Source organism: Xyrauchen texanus, chromosome 15, assembly GCF_025860055.1.
Source record: "Xyrauchen texanus isolate HMW12.3.18 chromosome 15, RBS_HiC_50CHRs, whole genome shotgun sequence".
NCBI lineage: Eukaryota > Metazoa > Chordata > Actinopteri > Cypriniformes > Catostomidae > Xyrauchen > Xyrauchen texanus.
The window spans coordinates 17,434,375-17,450,426 of NC_068290.1; the positions used below are offsets into that span (position 1 = coordinate 17,434,375).

Below are 16,052 nucleotides of genomic sequence, written 5' to 3' on the forward strand. Positions count from 1 at the left end.
CGTGTCAGATGAACGAAAGACTCATACCCAAAGAACCGGGAGGTGAACTAATCATCTCTGTTCCCGTGTCAAATAAAAAAAAACACCAACAGGGATTTTGCACATGTGTGGCAATGACAAAATGAACATATCACTCTATGAGAACAATTGTTCATCTGAATCACCTGACTGCTCACTCTACTGGTCGTGCTACAGAAGTGATATAGTAAAGAAGGTGTTAATGTGTTGTTTTGGAGTCGTTCAGATGCAAAGTCTACCACAGTGTGACATCACAATGTGCAGGAAATAGAGAAGTCATTTTGGCAGCTTGGTTTTAACAAATGCTCTTTTAGGCGGCATGGTAGCTCAGCGAGTAAAGATGCTGACTACCACCCCTGGAGTTGTAAGTTCGAATCCAGGGCATGCTGAGTGGCTCCAGCCAGGTCTCCTAAAAAAACAAATTGGCCTGGTTGCTGTGGAAGGTAGAGTCACAATGAGTCAATTGTGGTTCTCGCTCTCGGTGGGGCACATGGTGAGTTATGTTGGATGCCGCAGAAAATAGTGTGAAGCGTCCACACATGCTATGTCTCCTCAGAAAAGTGCTCAACATGCCAAGTGATAAGATGTGTGGATTGACAGTCTCAGACACGGAGATTTGTCCACTGCCACCTGGATTGAGGCGAGTCACTACACCACCATGAGGAGCGCATTGGGAATTGGCCATTCCAAATTGGGGAGAAAACAAATGCTCTTTTTATATTGAGGAATTTTTTTTGTTCTGTTTTAGTTTGTTTTTTGATAGTACAATGACCTCGAAAGATCACGGAAATTTGATGTCATTTCCGCTTTTATATTACATTTCTTAAAAAGCAGCTGTGACAGGGCGGAGCCGGGTCGTGATTCTACACAACCGGTACCTTATCAGGCTAATCAAGCCTTCGAGAGGGACCGGGTGTGTAGAATCACGACCTGCCACAGCAGCCTATAAGGTTTACAACAACAAAAAAACAACAACAACAAATAGCACTTATGAGGATGAAATTGTATACAAAAACAAATTTGAACAGAATCTGTTGGTTAAGTGGTTTTGGAAGTTAGCCTAAATACTTGTGTAAGGGGCTTACAAAAAAAAAAACCTAAACAGAAAAATTCTGTCAAATTAGCGTAACTAGTAATGACGAAGTTGTATTGACTTGTAGTTTTTCGTTGACAGATTTTGACACCACCGCGCGATATTTAACAACATTACTGAGGGGGATTTTACAGCGTAACAACTGGCAACCTCAAGCAGACAATAGATGCACTACATCCGCGAATGATACAGGAGTTCAGGTACATTAGGACTTTTTAAAAGCTTATTTTAATTGTGGATGCTCAGATTGTTTCTTTATTCATAAATGAATATGTCTTTTATGAATCAGACCGCTCGTCGTGTTCATGAACTGAATATATCTGCTTAATTTACAGCCAGCTAGTTAATTATGTAGGCTAGCAGCCCGGCTAACCGACTCTATGGATAATATTCAAAGAGACGAGTCACAAAGTTTGTCGAAATGCATATCCACAATAATTACATCTACCTTGCTCAAATTCTCAGCTTGTTCTCTTCAGCCTTTCAGGCAATATTGTTGGCAATATATGTATGATGTAAAGTATCAGCAAGAGTGCACAGATCAGAGCACATGACTGCACGCAACAGACTGATGATCTGGCAATCCGTTTAAATCCAGGAAAAATCATTCGGGGAAAAGGTATTTTTGTAATATGGCGGTGTTATACTGAATTATGTAAACCAGCAGGGATGTTTATAATGCTGATAACACATCTGAAGATGACTAGGTTTAATGTTTGGTTCCAGGAGTGCTTCCAGTCACAAACAAGAAACATGTTTGGGCATGAACTGTGGTCGATTATCTTCTAAAGGTTTTTTAAAAGGTTCAGTTCGAGGATATAATGTTTTTGAACTACACCTTACTTCTAAATCCTCAGGACACGGCATAAACTTTTGTCCTCCTAGCAGATGTCCTTTGATACTTGTTTTCATGTCCTGTCTGTCTCTCCAAACAGCACAGCTGTCCATTTTCTTACCTGATTCTCACCAAAACAGTCCTGGGCAGCTCTGAAAGCACTGCTGCTGTAGTCTAGGGGAGAATGTTACCTCCCAGAACACTTTGGGTGTAGTCTTATCAGAATAGAGTACAGGGGATGGGCAGTAATCAAGGGAGTCTCATACAGCCCACAACTAAAACTAATGACACATTGCAGCTTTGCCACTGTCTGCTGCTGACGACAGATGACAATTTGATTTTGTCGTATGCGTATGATTTTGAAGTTTAATTTTTATAACTTTTTATTTAACTTTATCCGTACTGATTTATATTTGATTGGGACATCAAATGAAATATAGGCTACTTCTTGAGGAATAAGGTATGTCTACTTACAATACATGTGATGTTCAAGGGACTTGTAGTAGTTACATTTATACATACATGCTTAAATCTAATTGATAAATTATTTCTTTTATTTTATTTCTTTATTATTATTAAATTTGTTATTAGTTGGTTTGTATCATATCAACGTTTTTCCGATGTAAAACTCGGACTGTTGTAGCTTTATGTGTGCACATGCTGCTGATACATTTCCTAGTCCTACATTAGCTTTTTAAAGCATGATTATGTAACGCTAACTGATTCAAAATGACCCTTGGAACTTTACACACAACTGTTGACTCTACCATATGGCATTAGACCACATAGATGGAATCCAACACTGCGCACCAGACTATAGAAAATGTTGTCATTTCTATAATTGAATGTTTTTTTTTTATGCCATTATTATTGTACATCATCTGGTTGATCCTCAATTAATGCTTTAAAAATGTCCTCTTCTTAGTATCTACATTCTGCTATCATTCTGCATATTTATTTAATCATTTTATTATTTTATTTCTCTTTCTCCAGGGATTGCAGGGATATGCCTTATAAGCCAGTTCAAATGTTTTCTGTCAGAATGCCTAGACTTTTTCCCCAGCTAATAATTTGTGTGTTGACATTTTTCCATTGCCTTGATCTTTCTGAATGGCTGTTGTTAATGCCAAGACTTTTCTCTCATTCTGTCTCTCATTTGCTCTTTCTTTCTCTTTCTTTTGCTGTCATCTAGATTAATAAGTAATTCCATGGAGACGCACAGAGGAAAATACACCTGCTCTGCTCTCCATGCCCTCCCCCTTTTCCCTTTTTCCCTTCAAGAAAACATGACTTGTGAGTTTCATCAACAAAGCTCTTTATGGATTCGTGTTCATTACAAAGGTTGGTAGATCTCCCGCTGAAATATATGGAACAACATGACTACTGACTACTGGTTAGTGTCTTATAACCAAAAACCTGCTGTGGATTATGAGCGATCGGATTGGAGGTCTTAAGGAGAAAGACTTGACTTAGTCTTGACTTGTGAGGGGGAGTCGGTAAGTTCCACAGGAACTGTTTTTGGATCAAGATCCCACACCCGCGTCATATATGCAGGCCAGTATGGCACCTAAGAACGCTGTGTCGGAGTCCGTTACAGTGCTGGACGTGGCAGTCATGCCTGAGAAGGAAAGAGAAGTAGAGATGCCAGACGAATCATCCAGTGAGAATTCTGTAGACCACATCCCTAAGCGGTTATGGGTCATGCACGGTGCTGTCATGTTTGGGAGAGAGTTCTGCTACGCAATGGAAACTGCACTGGTCACACCTGTGCTGCTGCAGTTAGGTTAGTGAACTGTCAACATCCAGACAAACTGTTTGAAAACCTTAGTTAACAGCCCAAGTTTTTATTTATTTATTTATATCTGTCTGCTGGCATATGATTTTAAAAATGCTCTCAGAACATTTAAAGGGATAGGTCACCCAAAAGTTAAAAGTCAAGCATAAATCAAGATACAATTGGTCTAGGTCTAGATTCACTATTTTAAAAGCTGATGGATTTAAAACATGCCACCACAACAGTCTCTTTTATTAGTTTATGGAAAAGAGCTCTTTGCACTCCTTTTTACTTTGACATCCTTCGTTCTGCACTTTGTATAGATAAAGGGTTATTAAATGATCAAATGTTTTTTAATTCATTCTAGGCTTAAGGCCTCTTTTTATAATCATTAAACAGGAACATTCCATTTGGTAAGGACTGCCTATTGTGTTAATGCCAACTCTATATATTGTAATAAGATGGATGAATGTTTGTTTCCACAGTAGCATGCAATGATAGATGAGGTAGGTGAGTTTGCATGGAATGCGATGAATATGTGAGTGTGCTCATTTATTTTTCTCTCTGTTTTTCCATCCATTTTGAATAAGATCAGTGTTCGTCACTCAGAACACTGCAGGGTTAATATAACAAAAGGTTTGGATTGCTCTGAAGGCACTTTCTCAGGCCAAAAGCAGTTTTAGTGTATTTAATGGCTGAAAAAATATCTTTAATATCATTCAATAAACTCTAAAAGGCCATTTTCCCAAAAATGGGTACAGAAACCGATTTAGCATATCATCATAGCCTAAGTCACTCTGTTATTGGTGATTGTCCTTTTAAAAATCCTTTATTGTGCAGGTTCAATCAAAATATATGCAGTCCTTAAAATTTTAGGTAGACTACTTCATAAAAATGTATTAAATACATTCAGACTGTAGTTTTACAGAAAATCAGCCAATGTTTTTAGATTAGAAGGATATCATCCTGTGCTGTGATACATTAAATGCAGTGTGAATTTAGAAAACCGTCTCCACAAGTTGCCCTTTGAGGGTTGTAACAATGATTGTTATTGCTGTAATAAAAACAGCCTTATTACTTGCACCAAAACCTGATTTGCAGAGTTTTGCTAAAGGATTTTGTGCAATACTCAGATGTTAGTCTTTAAATCTGCATATTTTCTCTCTCTCAGAGGAAAGGTTTATGATATGGGAATTTGGCATGTGACATGTCTGTTGTCTGCACTTTCTGTTCTCACATTCTCAGTCAACATCCTGCTACACATATGACCTTTAGTGCTTTTGGACCAAAAAATCTCTTCTCAAATAAAAGAGAAGTTTGACCAACATTTAAGTTTCACTTGAGTAATCAAGTGTTTGGGTTTTGTATGTCATAATCCCTGGCACGAGTTCTGAAGTACAGAATAGACAATTTTTGACTCAAGCAGTTTTTAAGATACAAAATTCCCTCAGCTATAACTTTTGAAACAATGAAGAAACTAATTTCCAACTAGTTCCAACCATTTCAGATGTTCTTTTATGTAGGGAAGCCATCTCATGATGTGAGTCATCACATTTGATAATAATTTTGTTGCCAGAGACAAAGTGATAGATTAGATTAGATTAGATTAGATTAGATTCAACTTTATTGTCATTGTGCAGAGTACAAGTACAAAGACAACGAAATGCAATTTGCATCCAACCAGAAGTGCAAAAAAAGCAGAAAGATGCAATGTGATTTTCAAGTGTAGACAGGTTGTGCAAAGGTGGGACAAGAAATATATTGCAGTGTCATAAGAGCAGAATACATATTGTCACCGGTATGCAGAGCTAGAGTTCAGTAGTGTGACAGCCGCAGGAAAGAAGCTTCCTCTGAACCTGCTGGTTCGGATGTGGAGGGACCTGAAACGCCTTCCAGAGGGGAGTGGGGTATCTGTGGTTGGGGTGGGAACAGTCTGTGATGATGCTGCGTGCCTTACGCAAGCATCGTTTGCCCTGGATGGCCTTGATGGAGGGGCGTGAGGAACCGGTGATGCGTTGGGCAGTTTTCACCACCCTCTGCAGTGCTTTCTGGTCATGGGCAGAGCAGTTGCTATACCAAACTGTGACACAGTTGGTGAGGATGCTCTCGATGGTGCAGCTGTAGAAGTTCACCAGGATCTGAGGAGACAGGTGGACCTTCTTGAGTCTCCTCAGAAAGAAGAAATGCTGGTGAGCCTTCTTGATCAGGGTAGAGGTGTTGAGGGTCCAAGAGAGGTCCTCAGATGTGGACGCCCAGAAACTTGAAGCTGGTGACAGGCTCCACCTCAGTCCCATTGATGAGAATGGGTGTGTATGCCAGCTTTAGACTTCCTGAAGTCCACAATGAGCTCTTTGGCCTTTTAATGTTGAGAGCCAGGTTGTTGTCAGTGCACCACGATGATAACTGCTGGACCTCCTGCCTGTAGGCCGTCTCATCATTGTTGCTGATGAGACCAATCACAGTAGTGTCGTCTGCAAACTTGACAATGGTGTTAGATCCATGTACCGTTGTGCAGTCGTAGGTGAAGAGGGAATAAAGTAGATGGCTCAGCACACATCCCTGTGGTACGCCGGTGTTCAGGGTGATGATTGAGGAGATGTGATTATCTAACCTAACAGACTGAGGTCTGTTGGTTAGGGAATCCAGTTACAGAGGGAGGAATTGATGCCCAGTTCACTGAGTTTGGTGATCAGTTTGGAGGGGATGATGGTGTTGAACGCTGAACTAAAGTCAATGAACAGCATTCTCACATAGGTGTTTCTATTGTCAAGGTGGGACAGGGCAGAGTGAAGTGCTGTAGAAATGGCATCCTCTGTGCTTCTGTTCTGACAGTAGGTGAATTGGAAGGGGTCCAGTGAGGGTGGTAAGCAGGTCTTGAGATGGGCCAGGACCAGCCTCTCAAAGCACTTCATAATGATGGGGTGAGTGCAACTGGACGGTAGTCATTAAGGCTTGTTGCATTGGAGTGTTTTGGCACCGGCACAATGGAGGTGGTTTAAAAGTGTGCAGGAACAGCTGCTTGGGCTAGTGACAAATTCAATATGTCAGTCCAAACCTCAGTCAGCTGCACAGCACAGGCCCTGAGTAAGCATCCGGGGATACCATCAGGACCAGCAGCCTTATTAATCCATTAATCCTGCTCAGTGCCACACACACATCGATGGTGGAGAGTGTGAGGGGCTGGTGAACTGCAGAGACAACAGCCTTGATGGCCACTTCCTTGTTGTCCCTATCGAAGCGGCCAGATCTCCAGTGTGAAAGGTTTATAGTGCTGTAAATGGCAGGTTAATGAACTGCAGAAAACTCCCTCCTTACCGTCAAGGATGGCTGTTGAAATATTGGGACATTTCAACAAATCATTTTAGATTTGTAATTTTTTTTTAAATGTATTTTACCTCTGGTGTCTATTTAATGATGCCGTCATGGTCTGCCAAATATTACATTTATAATCTGTACCACAGTTTTTTTTTTACTACAAATACAATGTTTTTGCATAACTTGTAATTTTTTTTGGTTGGTGTTTGAATGAATAACATTGTAATCTACAGTATGTAACCTTGATTATCTTGGAATTGATCCCTGCCTGTTTTTACCTAAAGGTCTCCCAGAGCAGTACTACAGCTTAACCTGGTTCCTGAGCCCTATTTTGGGTTTAATTTTCACACCTCTGATTGGCTCAGCAAGTGATCGTTGCACTTTGAAATGGGGACGGAGGAGACCCTTCATTTTGTTACTCTGTGTTGGAGTGTTAATAGGAGTGGCATTATTTCTCAATGGATCTATAATGGGTAATTATTTTTTATTTTATCAGGCAAATGCAACATATTATCCATGAACATTTAAGCACAGATCTCTACAGAGTTGCATGCTAAAGTTATTAAATATGAGTCCCTAGATTTCATGTTTTATTTGCAAATAAATATGTCTGATTAGCACTCCTCATTAATAAATTTGTGTAAATTAATTTTCCTTTTTATTTGAACCTTTATGTAAACTAGGTCTTTCTCTGGGTGACATTCCCAGCAATCAACCTATTGGGATTGTGCTGACTGTGGTTGGAGTGGTGATTCTGGACTTCTGTGCTGATGCTTTGGAGGGACCAATCAGGGCTTACCTCCTGGATGTGGCTGATTTAGAGGAACAGGATGTGGCTCTAACTATCCATTCTTTCTCAGGAGGTACTTTGGAATAGAGGTGCTCTGTACTGAAAACCATCTCAACACATTGTTATCGTTGTTTTTTTATTTTTTTTAACGCTGATTGTTTTACAAGATAATTAATAGCTAGTCATCAAGAAGCTATAGAAAGACTTAACCATGAAAAGCTTCTATTTACATGAATGAATATAGTATAAGTGATGATATTTGACATAAGTGTCCTCCATAAGTATTGGAACATTCATTTACTTTTCGTAATTTTGGCTCTGTATGTCAACACAATGTATTTGAAACGAAACAATGAATATGTGATTGAAGTACAGATTGTCAGCTTTCATTTGAAAGGCGTTTTATACCCCCCCCCAATCTAAGAATAGATTATAATTCTTAATACTTTGTTGAAAATCCTTGGCAGTGAATGACTGTCTAAATTCTTGAACCCATGGACATCACCAAAGTCTGGGTTTCCTCCCTAGTGATGCTTTTCCAGGCCTTTACTACAGCTGTCTTAGGTTGCTGCTTTTTTGTGGGTCTTTCTGCTTTAATTTATTTTTCTTTAGCATATGAAAATGCATGTTGAGTTGGGTTGAGGTCAGGTGACTGAATCAGCCATTAAATAATTTAAAAGCTCTTTGGTTGCTTTCAAAGTATGCCATATATGCCCATGTCATAACACTTTCTCCACAATGTTTCACAGGTGATGTGGTATGCTTCCGTCATGAGTCGTCCTTTCCCTTCTCCATACTATTCTCTTCCCATGATTCATGTGTTCCAGAACATGGCATGCGTTTTATATGCTTTCTGGCTGTCTAACAACCCACATAATGAAACTGCTTGTCAGTCCATTGTCCCATTACTTTTGAGCACCTGAAAATTAGGGGCCTGTGTATGTGTATTAGGGGAATGTGCTGTAATTCCTAAATCATTCACTCTGTTTGGATGTAAATCCCTTCAAATTAAATCTGACAGATTGAATCCATTGTGGGGGCCTACAGAGCCAAAAATATGAAAATGATTTCACTCTTGAAAGTTGGGTTGCATATACATTTTTGGAGAATAAAACAACTAATGTAGTTTTACGTGACATATATTCTTTCCTGTCTTTTAGGACTGGGAGGTGCTTTGGGCTACATGCTTGGAGGGCTGGACTGGACTTATACCTTCCTGGGTCAAGCTTTTAAGGCCCAAGAGCAGGTGCTCTTCTTCTTTGCAGCCATCATCTTTATAATATCTGCAACGCTTCACCTCTTCAGCATTAAGGAGCACCTATATAACCCCAACCAACAGAGGGTAATGAAGGATGAGGATGCAGATAGGCCACCTGTTCAGTCCTGTGGCAGCTTTCCATCAACTCGCCTCGTGCCTCAACTAGAATTTATTCCTGAAGAGGAGCCATTTACAGCCAATGAAGATGATCACTGTGAGTGGGAAGCTCTAGAAGACTTTCTAAACATTGACTTGGTGCGGTGTAAAAGTGACTCGGTACTAGCCATGCCTGATGCTACCATACAGCTTGATGCAGACTTGGACTTGGAACGTGATGGCCAGTTTCTATGTGACTTTGAACCAAACGTATTCCAGGACTGTCATGCTCTCCAACATTATGGAATGCCATTGGATTGCCAATACAGCAACAATGGCCAACTTGGTCATTGTACTGACCACCACTCACAGAAGGCTGATAGTAATGGGGAAACAGTCTCTGGAGCTGCCAAAGCTGTAAACGGAAGCTTTGCTGGTCAAGGAACTCCAATAACTGGTGACACAAATGCCACTGGTCAGTCTGGCAAAGCCAACTTGCGTCAAGCTAGTACCACAGTGCGTTGCCACCACCCTACCTTCTACCGCCAGCCCTCATTCACTTTCTCTTATCATGGACGTGTGGGCTTTCTATGGCGCCGTCGCTATGCCAACATGGCTGGGCCAATCAAATCATCACAAAGCCTGAATGACATAGACAAAATAACTAGACGGCATGAGCAACAGAAGCTGCAGCCGAGTCGCAGTGCTGTATCCAGCAGGAATGAAGAGGATGAAGAAAGTGAGGATGGAGAAGGTGGTACGACGATCACATTGCTATGGTTGTACATGCTAAAGATGCCTCCTCAGCTCTGGCGTCTGTGTGTATGTCACCTACTTACCTGGTTCTCCATGATCGCACAGGCTGTATTCTACACTGACTTCATGGGCCAGGTTATCTTTGATGGAGACCCAACTGTAAGAAGAGTTTTTCTTTATCCTGTGTTATCTTGCAAATCAAAAATGTAATAAAAAGTTAACAATGTTACACTCGTGTAGGTAGGGGTGGGTGCTATAGGGGTTAAATCAATATACCAGTTAAAAATGTGTAAACTGGCAGAAATGTGACTAATCACAGTTAGCCATTATTAGTTGCTTTTGCATTATTTAGCAATAAAATGTTTCTTTTTCTCACGGTTTTGGATTAGAGAGCGTGCTCTCTCTCACACACACAGCATGTGGGCAAAGAGAGAGTGAAGACACATATTGATGGTATAAATGAAAACCGATGCTCTAGTTCTATTTAATGCCTAATAAATATTTTTCATTTTTGTTTTATGTCAAAATTATGGAATTATCCATACATTTTTGAATTATCCATCAATTTTAAAAAAATACATTAAATAACAAAGCATTTCCTGTTAATGCAACCTCTTGTTCCAGTCACTTCACTTTCCGAGCGAAACCTTATTTACTACTGCTAATGGCATCAAGCTTTCTTACCAGCTTTTCTACTGCAAACACAGAGAGAGATAACGATTCATACCAATGTACTTTTATATTAAAAAGTGATAGTATGATTAAGGCTGTATTTTTCAGTGTCTACTACTCAAGTATTCGGTCATGTTTTTCCAAAACCAGGCTGCTGCTAACTCCACCGCTCTGCAGAACTACAGTAAAGGTGTTCAGATGGGATGCTGGGGACTTGTGATCTATGCAGCTACAACTGCCCTCTGTTCAGGTGAGTGTAACCTTCATGTGTTGTATTTGATTATTATTTGGCTTATGTTGAGGACCACACTTTTGATTTCATGGTAGAGAGAGAGGGTTTAGTTGACACTCGCATGACATGTTATAAGCAGATTTTTAGAGTGTAATAGTCCTTATATTTAGGCTGTTATAAATCATTGTTGTGAATTTGTAATTCCCTTTATAAATTGTAAAATAGGCTGTTGGGTATCTTGGCTTATATACTTGCAGTTTAAGATAACAAATGTTTTAACTTTTTCAGTGAAAGAGGGTAAATTCTCGCATATAATAGGCCATACTCACTGAGCATGGCCTATTACATTTTCTGACGTGCTGAAGGTTCAACGTGTTGTGCATTCTGAGATGCTATTCTGCTCACTACAATGAGCAGAATAGTGTTACCGTAGCCAAAATCTTGCATCATGATAGGAGTAATTTTCTGTCATGATATAGTGAAAGTTTGCTGGAAAATCAATAAGAATTTGTTTATATATTAAATAACCCTGTTATAATGCCTATTTTTGGAACTCATGTAAGTGAATTAAATCTACTTCCTCTTTATTTTGAACAAGACAAACGATGTCTAATAAATAAATAAAAATCTACTTGTTTTCAAACATCAACCTTATCAAAATGCTAAATATAACAGTATGCCACATTTCAGTTTAAAATGTTGTTGACCAATGTTATTATTATTTGGCGTATTAAAAACTTTGCTCAAGAAACTTAAGATTAATGCGACAAAGAAAATAAAAATATCCAACGAAATTAAATATGAAATAAAAATCACTTCTTGCTAAATAAATACATTAATAAATAAATGACCGAATGAATGCTGAGTTCATCTTTTGGCTTTAATAATAATATTTTGCTTGCTACATTTTTTGCTCTGTACACCATGTTGCACCTGTTCTAATAAGTCGCACAAGTTCCTCTTCAATTTCTTGACCTGTTTGGGAGTTGTCCCATTCTGTGGAGATTGCTTTCTCCATTGGGGGGAGTAGCACTAGTGATCCCACTCTGAGCTCTCCCGTCTCTGGAGCACAAATATCGGAGAGCCTGCTGGATTCGCGCGCACTTCAGAGCTCCAGAGTGCGCGCCACAGTCAAGCGAAACATTTGCGTGTCAGATGAGAAGAATATTTAGCGCTTTTAAAGCACCAATCACATGATGAATGTCATTGCATGGGCGGCCGCAGAAAGATTTTAAATGCTGGAAAAACCCTGTCCATGTTTCTTCAGTTGGATGCCCTGTCCACTGAGAGATAAGCCCATGCTGGGCACATGGATATTTACATATCACGATATAGCAAAATCTCTATAAACTGACACTTAATATCATTGCCACGATATACGTACTGCAATTGTAAAGTTCGAAATTTTACCACCAAACCACTCAGGTTATGATTATGTATGCATGTCTTTGTTAGTGACAATTCATTGTACTATTCAGACTAAATTATCAGAATCCTGTTTTACAGATGTGCTTCAGAGGATTCTCAACAACTATGACCTAAGCATAAAAATAATCTACATTTTGGGGACTCTAGGCTTCACTGTGGGCACAGCCATCATGGCCATCTTTCCAAATGTATATGTTGCTATGGTGATGATAAGCACCATGGGAGTCATCTCTCTGAGTATTTCATACTGCCCTTATACTCTGCTTGGACAGTACCATGAAAACAAAGAGGTCTGTATAATTTTGAAAACTTATGCTACTAGATGAGTCATCAATTATATATTGATGCCTGTGTCAAAATTCAGGAAAACACCCTATTAGGCCCCAGTAAGAAAGCATTTGAAAAAATAACCTAAATTATAGTATTAAACATAACTCAAGTTATTTGTCCTGCATGTTTTGTGTTATGGACATGAATGATACCTCAAATTGTGCAGTTTGTTGGGGAGAGGTGTACTATTACTTTTCAAAGCAAAATGTACTTAAAAACCTTCACCTGGAAAAAAGATGCATTGAATGTGGTGAAGAGTGTTTTTCTCACAATAACAGCATTCTTAATGAATGTATTTTCATCTCTTTTACATTGTCATAGTATATTCATCACAGCCCTGGCAACTCACAGCGAGGCTTTGGCATTGACTGCGCCATCCTATCATGTCAGGCGTACATCGCACAGATCTTCGTGGCATCTGCACTCGGCGCAGTCATAAATGCGGTCAGAACAGTGAGGGTGGTCCCCATAGTGGCTTCAGGAGGCTCCTTTCTCGCTTTCCTTGCTGCTGCTTTCCTTGTCATCTACCCCGACACTCCTGATGATGAAGATGACAGTGATGATGAAGACGAGAAAGGCCCCAGCTCCATGAAGTCAGATGCAGCATCCAATAACAGTATAGAGAGAATCTGTGTTCTTAAGTCAGTGACGAAGAACAGTGCTGGCATGCCAGAGGCTGAATCCTCAGTCTGAGTGTTAAACCTGGAAAAACTTGACTTTTAAAAGAACAGATCTAAGAATGCACAAGGGTAAGACAAAGGCTGTATTTGCTGCTAATGTGTGCTGATATCAATGGCCTGCTGATAGATTGATAGTTTAAGAGACACTCTTTACCATAGATTCATTCACAAATGCTAAATGTAATTCTGTAGTGACGGTACAGAGACAAAAATATTTGAGTCAAATGTTTGATTTTCTGAGATTGCTTCTCAAGATATTTATTGTTGGTACCCAGCATTAACATTTTCTAGATGAGAGTACACATTTCACTTTTAAGAAAGTGTTTACCAGTTTTATGTCACTACAATTAAAATATTTTCCTTTCACAGAAATTTTTCATATTTTTCACCACTTCAAAGTCAACGTATACATCCCAGATGTATTTTCGTTCTATGGCAACCCAGTTCATCTTTTCTTTGTAGGCTAATATTTTACTCTATTAAAATATTCTGTTATTATTGCTATCATTTTTGTATTTCATCAGAAACACTCAGGAAAGCTGAACCACTGCTTCTGCCAAAATGTTGTTGTTTTTTGTGCCTTTGATGATTCTCAGGTTTTTGTAAGTGTTTGTTTTGAGAGTCAAAGAAACTGAATATTTTGGGTACTCTTTTTAAAGGTACGATGAATATGGAGTGCTGCATCATTTGGTAAAGTGTTTTTGCAGTAGTGATTTGTGTGCAGAATGGAGAAAAAAAAATGTATCTGTCAAGTCAGCCTCACTCTGCCTTAAATGATGACACTCCTATAGTAGTAGTATTTTTCTCAGCCCAATGTATAATACTGTTCCAGGTGTAGTTTATGTACACAAGTTTTGACTCAATCTTTGAGCCTGCTTCTCGTTCAAGAAAACGGGCCACATTTTTTACTTAACGTAGTTACAGATTCTACTGGCAGAACCTAAGTTATACCCTCTTATGTTCATAAATTTAACATTGTAATAAATACATTTCTGTATTTAAATACATTGACATCTGTGATTTGCTTACAGAGGTCAGGTGGGTGTGTGTGTGTGTGTGTGAGAGAGAGAAGCAAGGTGGATGCTTTATATAATTTTTTTGGCAAATATGGTACTGCTGTGACCTGTTTTGTTTTTTCTTTTTCCTAGTGTTTGAACCAAGAGAATTTACACTGTACCAAATTTGTATTTAGATTTTGTGTACAATTTGAATAAAGAGAAATGTTTTACTGACTTAGATTTTTTTTTTTTTTCTACTGCACCACAATAGTTCAATATTTTAGAGATATTTCACTAAAATCTATTTTATGTTTACTGACTATACGGAGCACACACTGGTGTTGTGTTGCCACAAGGTAGCGCTAGATGGCGCAAGTACACCATGCAAGTTGTATGAATTTGTATTTATTGTTTCGTGCGTTTAAAGATTTTAAACATCTACAAATGTCAATTTATCCTCATTTTGACTGACATTGAGGAACGGTTACAATTTTAAATTTGTAGTAATAATGCTGTAAATATTCGTTATTCGGTTTATTTGTGGCCATTTCTCATTTTTATGCCTCAGGTTAGGACTGAATTTTTGAAACTTTATGTCCCGCCAGTAAAGTTGAGCCATCCTAATTTACGTCACCTCGCCTGGCGGGAAACATTTGCAACCTGCAACAAAACGAAAAGTAAGATTTTCTTTGCTTTTGTTTTTACATTGTTAGCAATGTAAAGGCGCTATTTTTTATTTTTTTTTTGTGGGAAAAAAGAGATAACGTGACTATTCTTCCATTTTCTCTATTAAGTATCATCCTATTCAGTGAGGAAAAAAATGTGTCCTGTAAATATTGTATATTTGCACACAATAGCCAGTGCAGGAGCCAGATATGTGTGCAGATAATCAATGGCAAAACAAGAACAAACTTGTTGATGCTGTTTGCGATTGAGAGGGCTGATTCATAGCTGTATAGAACCAAATATAATCAAGATATTTGCAGGTTCAGTTTCACGTTATCACTTTTTTTCTAGCCCTACAGACCCTTAACTGATGAGATGCCAGATTGACACTTCAAGAATAGTGTATAAACAAACTTTTCAGCGCATTTTCTATGAACATTCAGTTTTCATAATCAATTGCTTTTGTTGCCTAATGTGTATGCCGTATGTGCTGACAACATTTGTCACTACTGCTGTGATAATCTTTCTACATCTGTAGATTTGACCGCACTTAATGCAACTAAGCAGTTTTATATAAATACATTTGATTGAAAAATACGCTATCAAATGCTCACCTAAATGGTTTAATCCATGTTTAGCAAAGCAATGTAACTAAACTATCACCAGGAGATCAGCAGTTCCTGTCTGGCACCAACAATCATGCCACAGTCGAAATCACTGAGATGACAATTTTTCCTCCTCCTGATGAATGATGTGAAAATTAATTGAAGTATGCTATATAAAGGGTTGGGAGGGTTACATTTTAAATGTATTCCACTACATATACAGAATAAATGCTATAAAATGTCATTTGTAATGTATTCCATTAGATTACTCAAGGTCAATAACGTATTCTAAATACTTTGGATTACTTCTTCAGCACTGGTAGATTTTTTCACTTGTTTTGACTATAAAAACTCTGCCAGTACATTAAGACAAAATACACATGTTAAAAATACATTCTCTGAAAAACCTAAATATCTTATGCAGTGCTGCTTCTAAAACAAGATAAATCAAACTGATCTTGTGTTAAAAAACTTTAGATATTTTTACAGGAAAACAATAAAAAAAA

General features: G+C 38.6%; 1 protein-coding gene across 3 annotated transcripts; it reads left to right on the forward strand.

Moving 5' to 3' along the window:
• Positions 1–1,210: 1,210 nt before the first annotated feature.
• LOC127655458 (solute carrier family 45 member 4-like) lies at positions 1,211–14,497 on the forward strand. 3 transcript variants are annotated; one of them, XR_007972046.1, is made up of 9 exons: positions 2,228–2,406; positions 3,139–3,729; positions 7,320–7,508; positions 7,719–7,898; positions 8,986–10,094; positions 10,758–10,857; positions 12,346–12,557; positions 12,919–13,346; positions 13,647–14,497. XR_007972046.1 is itself a non-coding variant. In XM_052143291.1 (8 exons), the coding sequence occupies exons 2-8, from the start codon at positions 3,495–3,497 to the stop codon at positions 13,288–13,290; spliced, it is 2,397 nt and encodes a 798-aa protein (XP_051999251.1). In that variant the 5' UTR covers positions 1,211–1,311; positions 3,139–3,494; the 3' UTR covers positions 13,291–14,497. The 3 variants fall into 3 exon arrangements, 2 of the variants coding, with proteins under 2 accessions (XP_051999251.1, XP_051999250.1); XM_052143291.1 differs by lacking the exon at positions 2,228–2,406 and adding an exon at positions 1,211–1,311 and having other exon boundaries at positions 12,919–14,497; XM_052143290.1 differs by having other exon boundaries at positions 12,919–14,497.
• The last annotated feature ends 1,555 nt before the right edge of the window (positions 14,498–16,052 follow it).

Coding starts and splice junctions, on each gene's coding strand:
- LOC127655458 (XM_052143291.1), top strand. CDS start 3,495: ATGCAGGCCAGTATGGCACCTAAGAACGCTGTGTCGGAGTCCGTTACA. Junction 7,899..8,985: donor TATCCATTCTTTCTCAGGAG/GTACTTTGGAAT, acceptor CCTGTCTTTTAG/GACTGGGAGGTGCTTTGGGC. Junction 10,095..10,757: donor TCTTTGATGGAGACCCAACT/GTAAGAAGAGTT, acceptor TTCCAAAACCAG/GCTGCTGCTAACTCCACCGC.